Source organism: Schistocerca piceifrons, chromosome 6 (genome assembly GCF_021461385.2).
Source record: "Schistocerca piceifrons isolate TAMUIC-IGC-003096 chromosome 6, iqSchPice1.1, whole genome shotgun sequence".
Taxonomy (NCBI): domain Eukaryota; kingdom Metazoa; phylum Arthropoda; class Insecta; order Orthoptera; family Acrididae; genus Schistocerca; species Schistocerca piceifrons.
The window spans coordinates 78,413,934-78,438,215 of NC_060143.1; the positions used below are offsets into that span (position 1 = coordinate 78,413,934).

Genomic DNA, 24,282 nt, shown 5'->3' on the forward strand with positions numbered 1-24,282 from the left:
TGACACCCTTTAGTAATTACTTAAGAATTTGCTGAAATTAATATAAATGCCAACATAAAGCTCAGTCAAATTAGTAAACTATAACCTAGCAGGTTTTCAAATAATTACCTAGTTTCTGAAGAACTAAAATATTCATACACCAGTCTACATAAAGCCAACCCCAACCCAAAACCCTTCAGTCTCTTGTGAAGTTGTACACCACTATCATCGCCATGAGAATCTGCCGCTGACATTATTCAATTAACACCTTTGTAGTAACGTGTACTATCTTTAATTTCTTTGAGTCAATCAGTGGATAACATATGTTCCGGTCGCATCTTTCTGTAAACATCATGAATGTCTATATATTGGTGCCCTATATCTGGAAATCTGTTATGCTAACTGATTACATAAACTGAAACCAGTGTTGTGATAGTATCCTGTCAGAACTATATCGCAAAAATGCACTGTATCTAACACCTTCATATTGATTACTAGAATACTGCAGTACGTGCCTGTGAAAAAAACATCCAACGTGAGAAGTGAATCTGCTCATAGCACTGTTAATATCGACAGTAAATGTGAAACTAGCTGCATTAACTAAAAAATTGTGTGGTGGTGTTATTGGAATATTTCCCATAAAGATAGTTTTACAGCAATCTGATGAACTTTCTATGATGAGACACCAAGAAAAGAATGCACAAAGTTTAGATGTTGTTCTTGCCAAGAGTAGATATGAATAGGTGAGTGTGTGTGATGTAACTAGTAGGATATCATTTATCCCTACATATGCTAATGAGAAGTGAGGTCTTTAAGTTAGCTGTTACCTGTAAATCTCAGTTTCTCGATTCCATGATGCCTCGTCTCGGGAAAAGAATATCTTGACAGCAACATTCTCACCATGCCAAACACCCCGCCAAACTTCTCCATATCGGCCCTTACCGATACACTCGGCCAATGATATCTGTTTGGCCAAAGTTCGCTGGATAAGAAGAGGGAGACCGGATCCTGAACCAGAGCTCATTGAGCGATCAAGAAATTCCTGCAGAAAAATGAACAAATATTAATTTTATCTAGTATCTAGTTATCAGGAGAAAGAAAACTGGCATTCTACGGATCGGAGGGTGGAATGTCAGATCCCTTAATCGGGCAGGTAGGTTAGAAAATTTAAAAAGGGAAATGGATAGGTTAAAGTTAGATATAGTGGGAATTAGTGAAGTTCGGTGGCAGGAGGAACAAGACTTTTGGTCAGGTGATTACAGGGTTATAAATACAAAATCAAATAGGGGTAATGCAGGAGTAGGTTTAGTAATGAATAAAAAAATAGGAGTGCGGGTTAGCTACTACAAACAGCATAGTGAACACATTATTGTGGCCAAGACAGACACAAAGCCCATGCCTACTACAGTAGTACAAATTTATATGCCAACTAGCTCTGCAGATGAAGAAGAAATTGATGAAATGTATGACGAGATAAAAGAAATTATTCAGGTAGTGAAGGGAGACGAAAATTTAATAGTCATGAGTGACTGGAATTCGTCAGTAGGAAAAGGGAGAGAAGGAAACATAGTAGGTGAATATGGATTGGGGGGAAGAAATGAAAGAGGAAGCCGCCTTGTAGAATTTTGCGCAGAGCATAACCTAATCATAGCTAACACTTGGTTCAAGAATCATAAAAGAAGGTTGTATACCTGGAAGAATCCTGGAGATACTAAAAGGTATCAGATAGATTACATAATGGTAAGACAGAGATTTAGGAACCAGGTTATAAATTGTAAGACATTTCCAGGGGCAGATGTGGATTCTGACCACAATCTATTGGTTATGATCTGCAGATTGAAACTGGAGAAACTGCAAAAAGGTGGGAATTTAAGGATATGGGACCTGGATAAACTGAAAGAACGAGAGGTTGTAGAGAGTTTCAGGGAGAGCATTAGGGAACAATTGACAGGAATGGGGGAAAGAAATACAGTACAAGATGAATGGGTAGCTCTGAGGGATGAAGTAGTGAAGGCAGCAGAGGATCAAGTAGGTAAAAAGACGAGGGCTAATAGAAATCCTTGGGTAACAGAAGAAATATTGAATTTAATTGATGAAAGGAGAAAATATAAAAATGCAGTAAATGAAGCACGTAAAAAGGAATACAAACGTCTCAAAAATGAAATCGACAGGAAGTGAAAAATGGCTAAGCAGGGATGGCTAGAGGACAAATGTAAGGATGTAGAGGCTCGTCTCACTAGGGGTAAGATAGATACAGCCTACAGGAAAATTAAAGAGACCTTTGGAGAGAAGAGAACCACTTGTATGAATATCAAGAGCTCAGATGGAAACCCAGTTCTAAGCAAAGAAGGGAAGGCAGAAACGTGGAAGGAGTATATAGAGGGTTTATACAAGGGCGAAGTACTTGAGGACAATATTATGGAAATGGAAGAGGATGTAGATGAAGACGAAATGTGAGATAAGATACTGCGTGAAGAGTTTGACAGAGCACTGAAAGACCTGCGTCAAAACAAGGCCCCGGGAGTAGACAACATTCCATTAGAACTACTGATGGCCTTGGGAGAGCCAGTCATGACAAAACTCTACCATCTGGTGAGCAAGATGTATGAGACAGGCGAAATACCCTCAGACGTCAAGAAGAATATAATAATTCCAATCCCAAAGAAAGCAGGTGTTGACAGATGTGAAAATTACCGAACTATCAGTTTAATAAGTCACAGCTGCAAAATACTAACGCGAATTCTTTACAGACGAATGGAAAAACTGGTAGGAGCGGACCTCGGGGAGGATCAGTTTGGATTCCGTAGAAATGTTGGAACACGTGAGGCAATGCTAACCTTACGACTTATCTTAGAAGAAAGATTAAGAAAAGGCAAACCTACGCTTCTAGCATTTGTAGACTTAGAGAAAGCTTTTGACAATGTTAACTGGAATACTCTCTTTCAAATTCTGAAGGTGGCAGGGGTAAAATACAGGGAGCGAAAGGCTATTAACAATTTGTACAGAAACCAGATGGCAGTTGTAAGTGTCAAGGGGCATGAAATGGAAGCAGTGGTTGGGAAAGGAGTGAGACAGGGTTGTAGCCTCTCCCCGATGTTATTCAATCTGTATATTGAGCAAGCAGTAAAGGAAACAAAAGAAAAATTCGGAGTAGGCATTAAAATTCATGGAGAAGAAGTAAAAACTTTGAGGTTCGCCGATGACATTGTAATTCTGTCAGAGACAGCAAAAGACTTGGAAGAGCAGTTGAACGGAATGGACAGTGTCTTGAAAGGAGGATATAAGATGAACATCAACAAAAGCAAAACGAGGATAATGGAATGTAGTCAAATTAAATCGGGTGATGCTGAGGGAATTAGATTAGGAAATGAGACACTTAAAGTAGTAAAGGAGTTTTGCTATTTAGGGAGTAAAATAACTGATGATGGTCGAAGTAGAGAGGATATAAAATGTAGACTGGCAATGGCAAGGAAATCGTTTCTGAAGAAGAGAAATTTGTTAACATCGAGTATAGATTTAAGTGTCAGGAAGTCGTTTCTGAAAGTATTTGTATGGAGTGTAGCCATGTATGGAAGTGAAACATGGACGATAACTAGTGTGGACAAGAAGAGAATAGAAGCTTTCGAAATGTGGTGCTACAGAAGAATGCTGAAGATACGGTGGGTAGATCACGTAACTAATGAGGAGGTATTGAATAGGATTGGGGAGAAGAGAAGTTTGTGGCACAACTTGACTAGAAGAAGGGATCGGTTGGTAGGACATGTTTTGAGGCATCAAGGGATCACAAATTTAGCATTGGAGGGCAGCGTGGAGGGTAAAAATCGTAGAGGGAGACCAAGAGATGAATACACTAAGCAGATTCAGAAGGATGTAGGTTGCAGTAGGTATTGGGAGATGAAGAAGCTTGCACAGGATAGAGTAGCATGGAGAGCTGCAGCAAACCAGTCTCAGGACTGTAGACCACAACAACAACAATCTAGTATGACCACGTCACTTATGTATACATGTATAAGGGAAACTCTGTACACATTGTGACTTTAAAAAAAATTGTGTACTCAGGGCAAATGAAAAATGGAAAAATGGGACAAAGTATAACATTCTCTCTTCTGTTCTCCTTTCTAGTGAAGGAATATAAAAGCAAATGAAATGTAGATGCCCAGGCATATGGCACCTCACTCATTTCCAAACTCCACCGTTGATCATCAGCAAGCACACTTTGCTATGATAGACAAGAGGAATAATACAAACCAGAAAACTGGTACTTATTTCACACATTAATGCACTACCACATCAGAAAGGAAGGTGGAAAGGACTGACACTCACTCATTCACTTTCTCTCTCTCTCTCTCTCTCTCTCTCTCTCTGGTGTGTGTGTGTGTGTGTGTGTGGGAGGGGGGGGGGGGGTTGTACACGAAATGATGCTTGGCAGGGTGGGGAGTGCTTCTATAGCACTAGTATACCTTTTGTCATCCAAAAATCAATACAAAATTAATATTATGCTTTACAAATTCCTAACACTATTGTAAAGTACAAAATTGTTACAAAGCAATTTATACACTATGCATGAAGAAAATCCACATCTACACTCCACAAGCCACCTTGTGGTGTATGTATGTTGGAGGGTGCTTTATGTACCACTGTCACTTCCCACCTTTCCTGTGCCAGTCCCAAACGGTTCATGGGAATAATGATTGCCAGTAAGCCTATGTGTGAGGTCGATTCTCTAATTTTAGCCTCTATATCTTGCAAGATGTATGTAGGAGGAAGCAACACATTGGTTGACTCTTCTAGGCACTATGTTCTTGGAAATTTTACAGTAAACCACACAGTGAGGTAGAACATCTTTCTTGCAGCATCTGCTACTGGAATTGTTTGATCATCTCCGTGATACTTTTGTGCTTACTAAATGAATCTGTAACAACACATATTGCTCTTCTTTTGATCTTCTCTGTTTCTACATATTCTCTATATATTCTGTATTTTACCTAGGATGAAAAAGCACTTGGGAGGAGCTGTCAGGCCAAAACAGAATGCTAATTAGAGTGGGCATGTGAGTTGTTGCAATGTTAAAGCATATGAAAAACTAGAAATCTTAAATATAAAAATGGAAACAATGGAAGTATATGTTTATTAAATAGCAAGATGCAAAGACAATTGGTAGACTTCTGCAAAGGCAGTCATAGGATTACTTATACTGAGTTTATATCGGTTGAGTCAGAGTAGTAGTAGTAGTAGTAGTAGTAGTAGTAGTAGTAGTAGTGGTGGTGGTGGTGGTGGTAATGAAATGGGAAACTGATGATGGAGTATAGAGTTATATGCAGTTGACAGAAAGAACACTCATGGTGAAATCAGACTTACAACAGACACCATAAACATCAATACACATGTCAACTACATATGCGAATGACCTGAAGTTGAAGCTTTTACTAAGACTACTGAAGTCAAAAAAGTGTCAAAATAGTTTGGAATTTAGTGGTAGTAGACGAATGGAATGCAGTCATTGGTTAAAGTAAGGAAAAAATGGAGGAGAATAGTCCACGCAAGCAAATTTTAAGAGGGGGGAAAGATTAGTGGAATTATGTGCTGGGCACAATTTAGTCATTGGAAAAACATTGTTTGAAAGCACTTTGAGAAGACAGTAGTGTGGGAGATGTCAGGGTAGGAAATAAAATACTAGGATGATTAACTTTTGGTAAACTAAAGATTCAGGAATCAAGTTAAGGAATGCACGAGCTAACCATGTGTTGACAGTTATTGTGACCACAATCTAGTATTAACGAAATTCTATTTGAATATCTAGAAGTTAAGGATAAAGCTACTGAAAGCTGGAACCCAGACAAGCTGAAGTAATTATGAAGTGAAACAGAACATGTGACCAAAGAAAGAACAAAGGATTACTGGTGTGGAAAACCAATAGAACTGCCTTAAAAGAGATTTAGGAAATGCACAAAAAAAAATGCTAGGATTGAAACAGGCCCTGGATAATGCCCTAAAAGTAATGTCTATGAATGCAAATACACTAGAAATTGTTATAGGATAAATACTTATGAAGAGATTCAAGCTTTCAAAACCAACGGTTGCTTCATCAGGAAAGAGGGAAGGAGAGGGAAAGACGAAAGGATGTGGGTTTTAAGGGAGAGGGTATGGAGTCATTCCAATACTGGGAGCGGAAAGACTTACCTTAGGGGGGAAAAAAGGTCAGGTACACACTCGCTCGCTCGCGCGCGCGCACCCACCCACACACATACACAGACACAAGCAGACATTTGTAAAGGCAAAGACTTTGGGCAGAGATGTCAGTCGAGGCAGAAGTAAAGAGGCAAAGATGTTGTTGAAAGACAGGTAAGATATGAGCAGCGACAACTTGAAATTAGCAGAGGTTGAGGCCTGGCGGATAACGAGAAGAGAGGATATACTGAAGGGCAAGTTCCCATCTCCGGAGTTCTGACAGGTTGGTGTTAGTGGGAAGTATCCAGATAACCCGGACGGTGTAACACTGTGCCAAGATGTGCTGGCCGTGCACCAAGGCATGTTTAGCCACAGGGTGATCCTCATTACCAACAAACACTGTCTGCCTGTGTCCATTCATGCAAGTGGACAGTTTGTTGCTGGTCATTCCCACATAGAAAGCTTCACAGTGTAGGCAGGTCAGTTGAGAATCACGTGGGTGCTTTCACACGTGGCTCTGCCTTTGATCGTGTACACCTTCTGGGTTACAGGACTGCAGTAGGTGGTGGTGGGAGGGTGCATGGGACAGGTTTTACACCGGGGGCGGTTACAAGGGTAGGAGCCAGAGGGTAGGGAAGGTGGTTTGGGGATTTCATAGGGATGAACTAAGAGGTTACGAAGGTTAGGTGGATGGCGGAAAGACACTCTTGGTGGAGTGAGGAGGATTTCATGAAGGATGGATCTCATTTCAGGGCAGGATTTGAGGAAGTCATATCCCTGCTGGAGAGCCACATTCAGAGTCTGATCCAGTCCTGGAAAGTATCCTGTCACAAGTGGGGCACTTTTGGGGTTCTTTTGTGGGAGGTTCTGGGTTTGAGGGGATGCGGAAGTGGCTCTGGTTATTTGCTTCTGTACCAGGTCGGGAGGGTAGTTGCGGGATGCAAAAGCTGTTTTCAGGTTGTTGGTGTAATGGTTCAGGGATTCCAGACTGGAGCAGATTCGTTTGCCACGAAGACCTAGGCTGTAGGGAAGGGACCATTTGATGTGGAATGGGTGGCAGCTGTCATAATGGAGGTACTGTTGCTTGCTGGTGGGTTTGATGTGGACTGACGTGTGAAGCTGGACATTGGACAGATGGAGGTCAACGTCAAGGAAAGTGGCATGGGATTTGGAGTAGGACCAGGTGAATCTGATGGAGCCAAAGGAGTTGAGGTTGGAGAGGAAATTCTGGAGTTCAAAGATGTCATCAATAAATCTGTACCAAACTTTGGGTTGGCAGGCCTGGGTAACCAAGAAGGCTTCCTCTAAGCGACCCATGAATAGGTTGGCGTACAAGGGGCCATCCTGGTACCCATGGCTGTTCCCTTTAATTGTTGGTATGTCTGGCCTTCAAAAGTGAAGAAGTTGTCGGTCAGGATGAAGCTGGCTAAGGTAATGAGGAAAGAGGTTTTAGGTAGGGTGGCAGGTGATCGGCGTGAAAGGAAGTGCTCCATTGCAAGAGGCCCTGGACATGCGGGATATTTTTGCATAGGGAAGTGGCATCAATGGTTACAAGGATGGTTTCCGGGGGTGACAGATGGGGTAAGGATTCCAGGCGTTCGAGCTAGTGGTTGGTGTCTTTGATGAAGGATGGGAGACTGCATGTAATGGGTTGAAGGTGTTTATCTACGTAGGCAGAGATACGTTCTGTGGGGGCTTGGTAACCAGCTACAATGGGGCGGCAGGGATGATTGGGTTTGTGAATTTTGGGAAGAAGGTAGAAGGTAGGGGTGCAGGGTGTCGGTGGGGTCAGGAGGTTGATGCACTCTACCGAAAACTATGAAAAATGAGGACCTGTTGCTAGAAAATGACAGGGGCGACTCAAATCTGAATTTCCAGTTGCTTTGCACAGCCCCAGAAGGAACACAGCAGAACTCGTAGGCATCATAGCGAAGGTGGAGCAGGAAATATAAAAGGTCATTAATGACATTTTGTGATGGGAAAGTTTCACCAGAATTTGAAAATAGTGTGATTATTAACTTCTGAAAAAGTAAAAGCTTTATTAACTTCTGGAGAAAGTAAGAGCAAATAGATATGAAAATTACTACCCAACAGAGACATATGTAAATTTGTGTCAGCGGGGACTCAAACCCAAGTTTCCCACTTATCATGACCAGTTGGCTTAGCCACTTCAGCTATCTTTGCACACTTTCTGGACCAACCCAAACTTTTACATGTCAACTGAATTCATTAAATTGATCCCAGTACCCTAAAGAGAAGAAGGATATGAAATAAAACACTCTACGAGAGAGAAATAAAAGACTGAGGAATAAATCACAACAGTAACCAAACCAAAGACAATCTGTCTGAAAGTGCACATTTGTGAAAACACTGTAACATGCTCAGATTCTTCATGGCTGCTGTCCATAAGGCAACTGAGATATCGCAGCTCAAGCCAGTCTTACTTGCTGTCATTCTGACACCATTCAGTGTGTGAACAGAGTTGCTGTGACGTTGCACTGCAAGTTTCCACTGGTCCCAAGCGCTCTTCGTCGTGTTCAGGTCATCAGTTATGGCAGGCCATTCCATTTTATTGACTCCTGGCTCCTTCAGGAGGGTGAAGGTTGGGCAGTATGCCTTGTGCATCATCATCTCGAAAACGTGAAACCACTGCTGAAATGTTGACCAAGTTTGGACAATAAGTCAGTGATTCCTGTTCTGGTACTGCATGACCCACAAACTATCCTCAATATAGATGAGAAGCATCCAAAGTGTACTTTATATCTGCACAAAACATGGCCGGCACACTTCCCTGCTGAACCTGTAGTACTGCATATGTGATATGCGCACTGGTCCCTGGCCACTTTCGCCTACTTCATGATGATCGTCTGGTGTCAAATGAAACCAGCACTTCTTGCTGAAGAGAAACCAACAACGCTGATCCACATCCAGGTTTCATTCCAGGTGTACCCTTGTCCACTTTCTTCATGCTCCAAAGTGCTGTGGGAGTTAGTCCTGTCGTTTGTAATGGACACCTATGGGCCAAACTATTCATGTGGTGAAATTAGTTTTTGAGCAACTTATGATCTGCTACGGATCATGCATATTATTTATTCTGTAAGGATTTTATCGTAACCTGGTCAAAAATGAAATTAACAACAATAAACTCCCACACGTCAGTAATTTCACTAAACAAGTGTCTTAATTTGGGAGTGTTTCATTTTTATTCTTTAAAAGTGAAGATTACATAAAAATATGGTTCAATAACATTGTTCTTATGGCAGTTTCCCTGTGTCCAGAGGAATATTCATTATATGTGGGAATTTTTTAGAAGCCAATTCAATAATATGGAGTTTTACAGTGTTTATCTTCATAGAAAAGGTTATTTTACTGCTACTGAATCTCCTTCAATCTTACAATAGGCACTTCATCTACAACCTTCTTACTCAGTAAGGGCTTTATCAATTGACAACACATGGCACAAGCGGTACTAAAATCTAATATAGAGGTTTTTGCAGAATTACTGATAAATGTCGCCAGGCTGACAAATCCATTTCAAGTACGGTATGACTGGGGTCAAGCAGTGCACACCAACACACTTATCCATGGTCTTAATGAAGTTAATTAGGTTAACTCCACAATACAGTGCCGAAAATGAAATTGTGATTCGTGTTGCACAACCAAGATATAATGCTTATAATTCTACAAAAGAGTATTGTGTATATTACAGCCCTAACATTTGACTCAATATTAAACTTTCCATATCTTTTTCACTCTTCCATGACTTATACAACTAAATGTGCACTTTACTACGGTGCCTGAATTCCCTAGTTCTGACTGGAAAAAGATCTGAAGAGTTCAGGTTGGTAGTACGTCCCTCGTCTCCGCCAAGTTTAGCTGTCACATTATTCGTATAATACACAAATAGCCCCAGGGCTGCGGTCCCAAAACAAGTCGTGAAAAAACTAAATGTAATGAACAAATAAATAAATAAAAAATAAATAAAATTTAGCTAACTCCGCCATTGCCGGTCCCAAGCCCAGGCCATCTTGCAAGTGATGAGGAAGGAGGAGAGGGAGGAGTAACGCCTCGTTAAAAAACCTGGGTCCATCTGGCTCTGGATGGTAGCATCCTGTAAGGACTCCTGCCTAGGGTTACTAGGTGAAACCTGGCCAACGGTCTTTAAGGTGGACGAGGAATATGCTTCCCAACGGTGGAGAGAGTGGAAGAGCCTAGTGGAATTAAAAATCAAATCAAAATCCAAAAGCGACTGTTCTCAAATTGGGCTGCCTTTGGTCAGTGTCTGTCTCCATATAAGGGGCAGTTGTGAATAATCCTCAGAGGCTAATAACCTCGGATGTAAGAAATTATGGCTCTAAAAGTCACCCTCAGAACTCTAAGAATTATCAATCATGGAAAAGTGTGATGTGAAACTAATTACCCCAGATGGTCAATCCACCGCTCATAAGTGCACAAGCAAACATTCGGATTCTGGGGAGTATGCAACGTCACACAAAAATGAATTGGAACGTCTTGGAACCGTAAACAAAATAAAATACAGGAAAGCAACTACTTAGCAACTTTTAATGCAAATCCACTTCTGAAAGTGGGGAAACTTAAGACTCTAATGGACACATTAAACGAACATACAATCATCATTACGATTGTGCAAGAGACCAGGTTCTTGGATGAGGGCAGCTTTGAATCTGGAGGGTTCAGGATACTTACGGGAAGACGGGGACATGAGTTATGAAAAATGTTCCCCACCTTGGGACAGGTTTCATAATTGACAAGAAAGTATTAGGCTCCATTATAAGCTTTGAGTCTACCTCTGAAAGGCTATCCACACTCACAATTAAGTCAACCAACAAAGTACATATTGTTGTAAATGTTCATGCCCCTATAAACATTGACAACAAAAAGAATAAGGAGAAGGTGGAGCTATTCTAGAACAAACTAGATGACACGATCCAAAAGATATCCAAAAAACATCATGTCATCCTTCTAGGGGATTTTAATGCCCAAGTGCGGAGAGAGAAAAGGTTCAGGCATATAGTGGGGAGATACCCAGCACGTAACAGGATGAACCACAATGGTATCAGGCTCATTGAATTGTGCCAGGCACACAGTTTGGTCCTGAAGTCAATTAGGTTTAAGAAATTGCCAAGAAAGCAGAAGACATGGGTTTCACCTAACCCTCTCCAGGGAGAATTCCAGTTAGATTATGCCGTGATAAAGCGGAAATTTCATAAGGAAACTCAAAATGTTAGGGTTCTCACAAGAGCTGACATCGACTCTGACCACTACCAATCTAAAGTGAAACTGAAGATCAGCCCCAAGAGTAACTTTCATAGGAAAAACCTTGCACAACGGAGATATGATCCAGAGCCAACAAAAGAGGAGGAGCAGGAATGGGACAAGTTAAACAGCACCCTAGAAGATCAAGACTGGAAGCAGATGAAGAAGAGCCTTATAACCAAGGCAGAGCAGCTTGGTCCTGTTACCAGGATGAAGCAGCACAGGCGGTGGAACGATGAGTGTGATAAGACCACTAGGTCTGAGGAAGAAGGCGTGAAACATGTGGCAAACCAGAAAGGACAAGCGTGCCTGGCACTTTGTGGGAGCTGGAAAAATGGTGTCCAAGGAGATCTAGAAAGCCAAGAAGGCGCAAGAAGACCAACTGCTCAGGAAGATAAATGATGACTTTGCTAAGAACAACATGAGAAACTATTATCTGATCTTCAGGGAGAAGCTAAACAGATATGACCCCCCAACTCTCCAACTTCACGACCAAAAGGAGAACATGGCAAACACAGTGTGGAGCAGAGGAAACACATTTTTTTAAACCACTAGTATGCGGAGACGACAGGGGGTACTGACCTTGAATGAATGTTTGCAGACTGCCCATACAACGCAGTTTCAGTCACTATGGAGCGTAGAGCATCATGTTTTTGTTGCCGAGCAGAACTTCAGAAACAATGATTCCATAGTCACAGTGCAATGTCTTTTCCGACAAAATTTTAGAGTTGGACGTCGAGGTGCAGTGCCTGATCGAAATACTGTACTCCGATGAGTTGCAGCATTTAGAAGTACTGGATCTGCGATGAGAAGAAACCACCTGGTCTTCCCTGTTCAGTTCGTACTCCGGAAAATGTAGACTGAGTGAGAACGGCAGTTCTTGCTAGTCCAAAACGATCAGCTAGACGACAGGCTGTAGTGCTGGGTACATCATGTCGTTCACTCCACCGCATCTTACATGATGATCTTAAGTTTCACCCGTACAAGATAATGATCGTCCAGCAGCTTAGTGAAGGGGAATTTGTGTTGCGCAGAGAGTTTTGTTGCGTAATGGACAAAATTTTTACAGAAGATGCAGATGCTACAGTCTTCATGACTGATGAAGCGCATTTTCATGTAGATGGTTATGTCAAAGTTCAAAATTGTTGGTATCGGGCACCGGAGAACCCACATGAATTGCACCAAAGACCTCACCACAGCTTAAAAGTAACAGTGTGGTGATGCATTTCAACGATGGGGATTGTTGGACCCATTTTTTTGAAGAGGAAGGAACTGCAGTTACCGTGACATCAGCGCAATACGTTAAAATGTTACACAACTTTCTTCTTCCAGAACTTGAAAGGTGTCAAGTGAACATGAGAGAAATATGGTTTCAGCAGGATGGTGCCATAGCTCACATGGCAAGAGCATCCATGGAAGCAGTTCGACAAATGTTCCCAGGACATGTTATTTCGAGATATGGTGATGTTTACTGGACCCCTCGCTCATCTGATTTGTCAATATGTGGCTTCTTTTTGTGGGGATATTTAAAATCAAAAGTCTACGTGAACAAGCCTCGCACAATTGAGGACCTGAAGAATTCCATTCGTCAGGAAATTGAAGCCATGCCAAATGAAATGTTGGAGAGAGCCATGCATTGGGAGAGGATCCAAATTTGCATCCAGCAAGAAGGATGTCATCTCAAAGTCATTATTTTTCGAACCTAATTAAAGATGTATATTTCAAAACTGCATTATAAAATCTATCACTTAATGCTTGTTTTTATTATTTTTATCAAACCGTGTCCCAGTCATTCAATGGTGAAAAACATGTGTTCCCTCTGCTCCACCCTGTATTAATAGGGGCAACAGTAAGATACTAGCAGAATACTCCAGGGAACTTCTAAACTGCAAGCAACCACACCAAAAGATGGCGTTCGATGGTGGACCGAAGTCATCCCCCAAACCAGAGTCTAAACCACCACCTGTAAGTGAGATCCAGGCAATACTAAATCATATGGAAAATTTCAAGGCATCAGGGATAAACCAGATAACAGCCGAATTATGGAAGTATGCAAGCAAAAATGCAACTGTCTTACTCCAGAAACTTTTTGAAGAGATATGGAAGAAGGACTCATTCCAGAGGGCTGGAAATGGCCCTGATACACACTCTTCACAAAAAAGGTCCCAAATCTGAACCCAACAACTATAGAGGGATTTCCCTGGTGGATGCGACCTACAAGATATTGTCCAGAGCTTTACTAGAAAGAGCAGAATCTCAGTTGGATTGCCAAACTGGGGAGTATCAAGCAGGGTTTAGGAAAGGAAGGTCCTGCCCTGAACAGATCTTAAACCTCAGAAACATTTTAACACATCAGAAGCAGAGGGCAAAATTGTATATAGTGACTTTTGTAGACTTCCAAAAAGCCTACGATTCCATAGACAGAGTGTTGTCGTTCAATACCGTGGATGAGTTTAGCCTGGATGGGAAAACTGTAAACATCATCAAAGAGATGATCATGAATATGTCCTCTAAAGTCAGATTCATGGGTGAACTATTGGAACCTTCTGAGATCAGAACAGGGGTCCAACAAGGGGATTGTCTCTCACTCCTGCTGTTTAACTGTGCACTCGAAAAAGTTGTGAGGGAATGGAATGCAAGAACGAGAGGAAGATTAGGATTTGGAGCAAAAAACAAAGGAATCACAATTAAGTGTTTGGCATTTGCTGATGACATGGCACTGCTTGTGGAAATGTGGGAGGAAGCTAAAGAGTAGGCACAGAGGGCAGAACTTAAGTTTTGTTACGAAAAAAAAATGAAGATTATGATGAATATACTAGATACTCCTAAGAGAATTAAAGTAGGAGCTCAAAAAATAGAGGTGGTTAGGAGTTTCAAGTACCTAGGGGAACTGATTGAATGGAACAACATTGTAGTTGAGAGCAATGGAAGCAAGAAGGACCAAAATGGAACTAGCTTTCCAGAAAACCAAAAACACATACAATAACAAAGCTCTCTCTCGGAACACCAAAATAATGCATTATAACACAGTAATTAAGCTGGAAGCACTCTATGCAGCAGAGACACTAGTCATGGGGATGAAAGGGGAAATGGAGAAACTGGAAATCAAGATGAGAGAAATTTTGAGGAAGATCATGGGTCCCAAATTCCAAAGTAACAAATAAGTTTTCTATAGAAATGAAGCCCTCTATGGAAAGTTGGAGAGACACTCAGAAACCATGAGGAAAAGGAGGATAAATTTTTTATGGACACATAACCCAAATAAATCCAGACAGACTAACGAAACAAATCTTTGACATCTTTTTAAAAAAACACTAAGAGGTTGCAAGTTAAGATCAGCACCAGGAAACTGATTCAGATATCAGTGGAGGAAAGAAAGAAGAATTCAGATAGAATGAAGAACTACTGGGAGGAAAAGAGAGCACAAGAATCTAAGAAGTGATTGATCTGACATACCCCAAAGATGGGTGATTCGAAGTGGGCGAGGGGGGGGGGGGGGGGCGGAGGAGCAGTCACTTCACTGATATGCAATTTGTAACAATAAGTATTATCACTCGAGGACCATTATTGAACACACGGTTTATATAAGTGAATCTCAGTTTCAATTTTGATTAGGTGAAACATTTAAGTATTTGTTACTTATGTATGTCACTTGTGCTTTTTCGACATTCACTGTGGAACACAAGGCACAAGTATGCAGCCTGAACTGTGTAAGTGTGACTGGGTCTGTGCTGAAGGGAGCAGCAGAGGTTGGGGGTGGGCGAGTGGTTGGGGCTCTCCCTCCCCCTCTCACTCTATTTCATGAAGCAATACTTTAAATATCTTCAAACCCTGCTATATCTCCCCCTTCCCCACCCATTCCAGATTGCTGTGTTCGTTCAACGTGAGAGCTGCATTCTGGCCGCACTGGTGGGAGACAGTAGTTATCTTTGCATGAGGTGTGCCTGCTTGTGTGAATGTCTGTGTGTGTTTTCTTTTCTGACAAAGTCTTTGGGTGAAACCTCAATGTGTAACAGTCTTTTCATTGTGCCTGTCTTCACTGCCTTTTTTCTTGAACTCAACTTCAATTTGATCTATGTTCAACAATCAGTTGAACAATATCTGGATGCACTGTTCTCTTCTTCTTCTTCTTCTTCTTCCACAAAAATGTCCAAGAGTTCCAACTGATGTAGTGTTTTCCTTGACAACATTCTACAATGTTTTCCATACTTCTCTTTGAGTGCTGAAATTGAAAGCTTTGAACTTCAAAGATAAAAATTGGCTCTACCTTTTGCCCTGTTAGTCTAACTAGATTCATTACATAATTGAAGATATGATGTTTTAGGGAACTGTGACCACCTGTAATTACACTGGAGAAAGACACCATCTGGGTCACTTTGTGTGTCTTCTTAAGATAATCGATTTCTTTATGTGATACAGGTCATTCCCAGATCCATTCATCAAACTGCTACAAAGTGCAACTTGTCAGCAGGACAAAGATAAAAAAATGACAGATTCTTCGCCAAGACAAACTTCCATCTGCAGCATTTACATGTACGGATGACCTGTATCAATGAAAGTAACAAGTTGGTCTAAGAAAATCTACCTTGGTCCTAATGGTGCCTTCCTCATTTTAGAATCATTGCCTTTAACTTTTCATAATTTATACAATTTTACAATGTTAATAGAGTAATAGGATATACCCTCAACGTGCTGTCCCCAGCTGCAGTTGCTCGGAGAACTTCATCTGATGCATAGAATGGATCATGGTCTGCCATAGCTCGGGCTGCCATCAATCTTTTGCGATGTGTTCTCCTCATCAAGAAGAGAACTATTGTCCCAATAGCACCCAAAGCAAGGACAGGTCCCAGAATAGCAAGGGCCAGCTTCACTATGTAACCTACGTTGCTAACATCATGTGGAACTTTTTCTGTAAAGCAATAATTACAGTTGATGGATCATAGAAACATCATACATATTACAAAAGGTGCATAAAATTGAGCAGCAAGATAACTGGAAACAAAGAAATAAGAAATTAACCATGTAATCACTTAGTTTATAGAAATAAAAATTGAAAACAAAAGTAGAACTGCAAAAAGATTTGGTTCCTACTGAATATGGAGTCTCCTTTGAAAAAGCAATATTAACTTGCTGGAGACTTTTTGTTTTGTGCCTGAAATATAAAAGAATCTTTTGCCAAAAGGAAAAGAAACTGCCATATTACAGACTCAAAATGTTCATTTTTTCCAATGATACTTGGGCAAAAGAAACCTTATATTTAAGAATACGTAAGCACAGACTTAACTTTACAACATCAAAAAATTTTTTAATAATAATGAGAAGATAAGGGCTAAAACTCACTGGAGTTGGTAAACTAAAGAGCAGCAATGTACCAACTTTCCTGTAAAATATTACAGAACATTTGCATTCTTGGGAAACACTCTCACTGAATCACTCTGAATAGCAGTGTTGAACATGTTTTCACAAGGCGTAACATCAGAACCAATTTCAAATATTTATGTAATTCTGATTCAAAAGTGATGTGTGATAAACATAACTATGATGATGTAATAATATATTTATATAAAGCAGTCATATAAGGTTACAAAATTTATGAAGAAAAAAATATAACACATTATGAAGGACAATCCAAGTCTGAATAAAGGATAAGGATTTATGTACAGAGAATCCATTAAAAAGTAGTTAGCTGGAGGATATCTGGAGGCAATTGTCAATCTCAACACTCGAGCTGTAATTTCATCATCACACCAAATAATCACCTCTTGCATGTATTTTCAGCTTCTAACTGTGGCACAATGGAACAAACACCATCACAGCAACAACCTCACACCCTAAATACATGCAATCATTGGGCTCTGAGAGACATGGATGATCATGCTGAGAAGGATCAAAGCATATCAAACTCCCTTTTTAGGCATAACTGATGTCAGCACACTACTGAAAATTGTATGAGTTAAATAGCTTACACATACTTGGCAAATTCCAAATTCAAATCATAGTTCTACAGGACACACGTTTCCCATTTTGATTCAGAAAACTACAGAACATATATGGGAAAACGAGCCATAAGGATCAATGGAATGCCAACCATACCTGGTTCAGCCTCCGAAGTAAGTAAAATGATTGTAAATTCAGTACTCAACTTTAATTCTGCATCTGGAATAATTTTTGTACTTGCAGCAAAGTGAATGCCTTGATCAACATAAATAATAAGATAATCTGAACAGAAAGCTGTTTCTGAGAACTCAAGAGACCATCATCATCAATATCCCAACAAACAGCATCAAAATCTTATCGAGTGATCATAATGTGTAGGTGGGCAGGACAAAAAAAACACATATCAATTGTAGGCATCCAACTAGCACACCAGGACAAATAAAAATGGAGGGCATCTTGTAGACTTATAGCAAGTTTGGGCAGTTCCACTTGCTACCATTCTACTACTTAAATAAATATATAAAAAATTTTGTTTTCATATACACACCTAATGCTTACACCATGTATATACAAAGTTGCCAAATTCCTATTCATGCAGCACTTAACTAAATTTCATTATTCAAAGCACAGTTTACCAATTTCTGATGACAACAATCTATTCAGTTCACATGAAAACAATGCCTGTAAACCACGTGCCCATCAAAATTCAAATACACTAGAAATTCTTTGATTTAAGATTTACACAGTTTATTTGAAAATCCTTGTTCACATCTTTTGAGCAAATATTTAACTTTTTTTGAAAATGCAATATTTTAAAAGTTATTTGTACTCAGAATTTTCATGTTGTACAATGTTCCAATCTTAAAGATATAATTATGTATAAAATCCTGCGTTTTAATTTTGTTACCACAATTTTCCAGTTTCCACAGATGTGTACTTTTCCTAAAATAACATTAGTTTATTAATTATCCCAATTACAAGATTCAACTTTCTATAACATTCTTGGTGAACTTTCAGAATCCCCACACATGTTAAAACTTCCCCCTCGTAAAATACTATTTATTTTCCGTTTTATAATTACACAGCTTTTGGTGACACAAGTTTACTTAACTGTATTGTACCTCTCGCATTTTATATGTTTTGTGTTAATGTTTAAAATCTAAACCTTTCTCCACGCTTTATTTCACACATTCTGACGGCTATGAAAAGAATTTCTCACCAACAATGTGGGGTGATTTGTATCTTGCAGTTAAGTAGGATACCTCTAATGATGAGCTTTGGACACTTCTAGGGTCTGATATATGTTTTTAGAGCAATCAAACATTTTCTTGCAAGGGGAATTTCAAACCGACACTGTTGCAGTTTCCAGGAGGAAAATACACCTGAAAGGCACAAAAAGGAGTTTTTGACTCAGGTCATTACTTAATACAAATCAAAGTGAGGTTTCAGCACAACAGATGTAGACCTAAAAGCAAGCTGTTTCCAAGGGCAGACACCAAGTGTCTTGAACACGACACTGACACTCCTCTACAGGATGTACATGAACGATATCTGAGAGAATGACATGGCCTATCTCACACACTACAGACAGCTCTGAAATTAGGACAGCCTCCAACAGGACATAAATATAGATGTTGGAACACAAATAGTGACAGAGTACATAGGAAGAAATCAAATTAGAGAACTGATGAGACATTCATATAAAAACTGAAAGCTCATAGTCTTTTTGAAATGCACAGAATACGCCCTCCAAATTAATATGCAAACAAAACAAGCTTATGGTAAAAACAGCCTGTCACAAACAGAATAGGACTGACTCAAAAACACTGAAATTTTTACTAGACCTACAAGGAGAACCTATATCATTACTAGTCGCCGCTGCTGCCACCACCACCACCACCACCACCACCACCACCACCACCACCATTACATTCTTGTCTAGCAAATGAAACACTGGAGAAGAAACTAATATTAAAGAGAACTGTAGATACAGATTGACTATTTATAAAGCCTAATCAACTGTCATCAACCAAAGGAAAGATAGTCCTTCATAAAACCAGTGCCAAATACAAATAACAAATGTCCTGAACTGAATAAGTATTTTACACAAGCACTACTGCACTGCAATGAAATGTAATGTAATACTGTCCTGATACACAACCACCTGGCAAACAGCAGCAAAAATCAGTATTAATATTTACATCTGCTAGTTGTACTAATTGTGTGAGAGTTTTTCATAAATTGTGTCAAGTGGTGGTCTCGTTGTGGGTTTGATTTTATGTTGCTCACTCTGTGAATGTCAGCAACTTCACTTCCAACTTATTGACACAACACTTTGTGAATGACCAGTGAGAATCTTGAAATTTCTTAGTTGACAATTTGTGTAGCAAACTCATCACTAGATCCACCAAACAAAACAAAATATGTGCACAGTGTAATGGTTTTGAATCAAGTTCTTGGTTTCAGATTACTCCTGCCATATATTTTATTCTGATGAAAATGGTGAAATTATGAAAGTGGTGAACATGTGTTGTGTAACTGGAGGAAATGGAAGGTGAATATTCAGGGTTGCCACAAGCTTCCAAAATTGAAATTCCCTTTTTTTTTTTTCACTGATTTCCAGACACAGTTTTAGCAATTTTTCATGACAAATTTAGAGATGTCAAGAGTAAGGAAAATGGCAAGTTAACAAAAAAATGTAACGACTTCTGCACTTCTGAACGTGTTTTCAATTAGTTGGTTGGTCGATCTGGGGGAGGGGACCAAATAATGAAGTCGTTGGCCCCATCGGATTAGGGAAGGAGGGGGAAGGAAGACAGCCATGCCCTTTCATAGGAACCATCCCAGCATTTGTGTGACGTGATTCAGGGAAATCACGAGAAACCTAAATCATGATGGCTGGATGTGGGTTTGAACTGTTGTCCTCCTGAATGAGAGTCCAGTGTGCTAACCACTGTGCCACCTAGATTGGTTGTTTTTAATTCTAATTTTGAATGAACACCACTTTATTGTCTCCTTTAGAAGATTTATGATCTGGAGGATAAGTAAACAGGTAAGTTGCGTGAGTAAAAGCAACTTTAGTTAAAGGTTTTCTGCTTTTATTAAAGATTTAACTTGAACTCTGAATTAACAACAAGTTTTTGCTCCTTGTCCAGCACAGGATTTATGAACTTTCCAGGAAAGATAATGCATCAGACTGAACAGAAAACATAAAAGGAATATGTTGCATAACATAACATTAAGGTTTCAAAAATAAGAAAGACAGTACTGGAGTATTTACAGTGACATTTTCCCTGCCAAACAATACTAAGTGTTTTGCCAAAAATAAAAAGTAAAAACAAACAATTAAAATCAATCAATGAAACCAGTCAAAATTTCTTTGTGGGAGAAGCAATCTCTTCATGAATTCCACTCAGTTCAGTGGCCCTCTCTGCAAGTATCTGTGACATTCTGCCCTTCAGTTCATTAACATGCTGGACAATGGATCCCTTCCGTCTACCCTTCTGCTTTAAAGCTTCCCCTTACTGATCTTGAGTACTGCAATAGTCCAGAACCATTCTCTTGTCAACAAAAATCTTGAAGAAACCGTCAGCTGATTTCAGGTCATCATATAATTGACATACTTGACTCTGTTTCTTAGTTGACTATCATACACTCTTTACTAATGAAAGAACCTTGCTCTACAATGGCTTGACCATCAATCATAATGAGAACCTTTTGAAGAAAGCCATGCAAATGCTGGCAGTCCTCCAAAAGTGATTAATTCTAGTCTAACTTCTCTTGTAGCTTGCACGGAGATCCAAATATTCTTGTTTACCAAGAAATTGTGTGAATTCCTTCTTAACTTAATCACAGTTGTTAGTGCTCATCCAATTCAGTATCAATTTGTGCAAGGTGTTTGAGATTCTACTGTTCCTAGTTCCTGGCTACTACTTATCACAGCTGGATCACAAAAGCTTATGTATCTACAAATGTTATACTTCAACAGTGGCTTTAGGAGGAGGACTGAGCAAATTATGATCACAAACTCCCTGCACTCGGCTCTGAAAATTTAAATATCCTTGGCAGACACTTTCAAATTTCTCAGCTCAAACCATACAGCATGACCTAAGTTAATTTATTTGGCAGGAATAACACTAGCTTCATCATCAACTTGTGCATCACATACCAATTTCATGGCAGATAATATATCAGTTAGTCTTTAAGGGCTGCAGTCTTGAAAATCTGACAAACTGTGTGGAGACTAAAGACCCCACATCATTAAAAGTTGATGCATTGTCCACATGAATAATCTTCAGCTCAAGACGTAAGTCCCTCACGAAAGCCCAGTTGTTATTTGGGCCATCCATTGATACTTTAAGCATGTTGGTAACAGTCAGGCCTGAAGTTTCTTTCTTAAAACTGTCCAACATATCAGTGGCAGTGGTATGGCCTAAAAATGTAGATGGAAAGTAGTGCATTGCAACCTGTTTGTTTACTTTGTGGCAATATCTGAGTGCAGTACCCATTTTCCGCAACAGACACCTTGTTAAGACTCTCATCAAATGAGAGTACATCATCTCCTTCAAGAGCTGTGAGCCCATTTTTCCTAAAGTGCAGAGATAATCCATAAACGATACCGTTTGTCTTGGTCTACCCAAACTACACGTTACTTCCAATCTCGAGAAAATACCAATCTTGAGAAAATAATGATAATATTTGGTTTGTAGGGTGCTCAATTGCATGGTTGTCAGTGTTCATACAAGTTCCCATCTTCCCACTGTCCAGTCTTGCTACTTTTCCCAAATGATGAGGACAACAAAAACGCCCAGTCCCCGGGTGGAGAAGATCTCAAACCCAGCCGGGAATCAAGCCTGGCACCCCATGATCCAGAGGCAGCAATGCTAGCTGCTAGACCACAAGCTGCAGACAATCCTGAGAAAATGGATTGTATATAATGTGTTCGCTTCTGCTCGCACAGGTGCGAGAAAGAAATACTCACAATCTCCCTTGTGCCTCAAACAGTTCGAAATATCAAAACAAGATTTTGATGAATGATGGCATTTAAAGTGGAGAGTATTTTGCTACATGATAAACATGCAAAATTTTCTCATTACTGTGATATATGAGTAGCTGTAGACTTCTGCAATGGAATAATGTAATGTTTTAAGAGTCCGAGAGATAGCTGGTGAAATGAGAATTAGTGTGGCTTTGCAACAAGGTACATTTATTTTTATACCAAGAATGTAGTTTTTCATAAACATTTGATCTGAACTGTCCTCATTTAACAAACCAGTGTTCAAGGATTCTGTGGCAATCACAACTGCATTAGTATGTTTGTGAGGTTTTTTTTTTTTTTGCCAAAAGAAGAAAATTTTAACATGGCAACAAGGGAAATATACAAGTTACTCAAAACTCACCACTGATAAATGAGTGGTTTTCAGGTGACAGCAAGTTTCCGTTGCTACAAGTCTAACGAAGAGACTGGACCAACAACCACATCGAAAAACTTATTGTTGTGTACATAGTTCTGTGTAGTCAGCATGTACACAACTTTCTCACTAGAGCGCGCCCCGCTAAGCACAACAGCGCAGGCGCAGCGCTCGTCCATCTCCGCACTACGAAATGGCACTGTCTTAGAGACGGACCAAATTCTGCTTCCGCCGATCCGCGTATTAATATGTAACGCAGCCAATGAGATTGCTGCTAACGTAGAACCTTTTCTCCTCGCGGATCACACTCGCGCAGTGATACCTGAACGCGTGAGGTATTATAACGAGTGTACAGACCTCTGATTAGTCAGTCTGCATTAGTCTGTACCAGTCTATAGTCAAGTTTCAGTCTGTGCCTAATAAGATTATCATATTCCTGTACATAGCCATGAAGATAAATGAATAGACACTTTGTCAAGTATCAGAGATATGTGAGAATAAGATTAACGTACTAAGACCAAAGGAACTTCAGATTGTCAATTGTAAACAGCATCCAGAATCAAGTTACATAATATCTATGCCTTTTTATTATTTTAATAAATGTGTGTGAAAATTAATCAAGTTCTGTTTAAAGTTGGTCACCGTCAATCTGCTACTCTAAGCGTGCAAGTGGCATTTCTATCGTCTCACCTAATGGACGCCACGATAAGACCACGAGACATATTGCTCACACTCGCCTACTTCGTTAGAGCGACAAGTCAAATAATCTGATGGTGTGTGTACCGAAGGTCTTACAGTACGCACACCACACTTATACAACTGTATCGTGAAATACCTAGTTTGTCAAAAGTGACATATGAACAGTACGCAAACAAGAATGTAAACAACAGTGTACAAAGGGATAATTGATACAATTCCAGACAGTATTCCAACTGTGGACCACACTGTACTAAAAACTGAGCTAAGAAATTTGAAATAAAGTTTCACAAAAAAATTCTCTAGTTGTTTGACCACATTGCCCATAGATGCTTTATAATAATCAAAAGTATTTTAAATCCATATTTGTAACTGCAGTAAAAAAAACAACAGTGATAAATGAGGAAATACCTAAAAAATGTGAAAGCAGACAGCATTTCTGATGTGAGCAAAAATCAGATATAATACATCGTAAGTAACATCAACAGCTTTTGTAATAAACTGTTTTTAGATCCAGAAAGCAAGCCAGATTGTAAATATGTGTCACTTCAGACCACTGATGATATTTTAAAAAAGCACTTGGTGACAAAAATATACATATTCTTTTAGTTGCAAAGATGGATTTAAAATATCTTGAACAATTTCAGAAATGAGTTAAAAAGATTTAGCCCTTTTGAAGAAGTACAAAAGGAGGGCAAGTTTTGTATAACCAACACTACAGTGAGGGTCAATAAAACGTTTGCTTGTACTGTGTTCATTACTGTAGACTATTACCTACTGTGTTATGCCCCTTTTTTTTGAAGTATTGTTTGAT

The 24,282-nt window shown here is 39.7% G+C and overlaps 1 protein-coding gene across 1 annotated transcript in view; it reads right to left on the reverse strand.

Annotated features, from left to right (window-relative positions):
• The window catches only part of LOC124802690 (activin receptor type-1), a 70,197-nt gene that overhangs the window by 26,602 nt on the left and 19,313 nt on the right, over positions 1-24,282 (reverse strand). Inside the window, exons 4-5 of the mRNA XM_047263628.1 lie at positions 16,107-16,333; positions 807-1,021 (exon numbers count right to left, since the gene is read on the reverse strand). Coding sequence (XP_047119584.1) covers positions 807-1,021; positions 16,107-16,333 — 442 coding nt within the window. The remainder of the gene's footprint in view (positions 1-806; positions 1,022-16,106; positions 16,334-24,282) is intronic.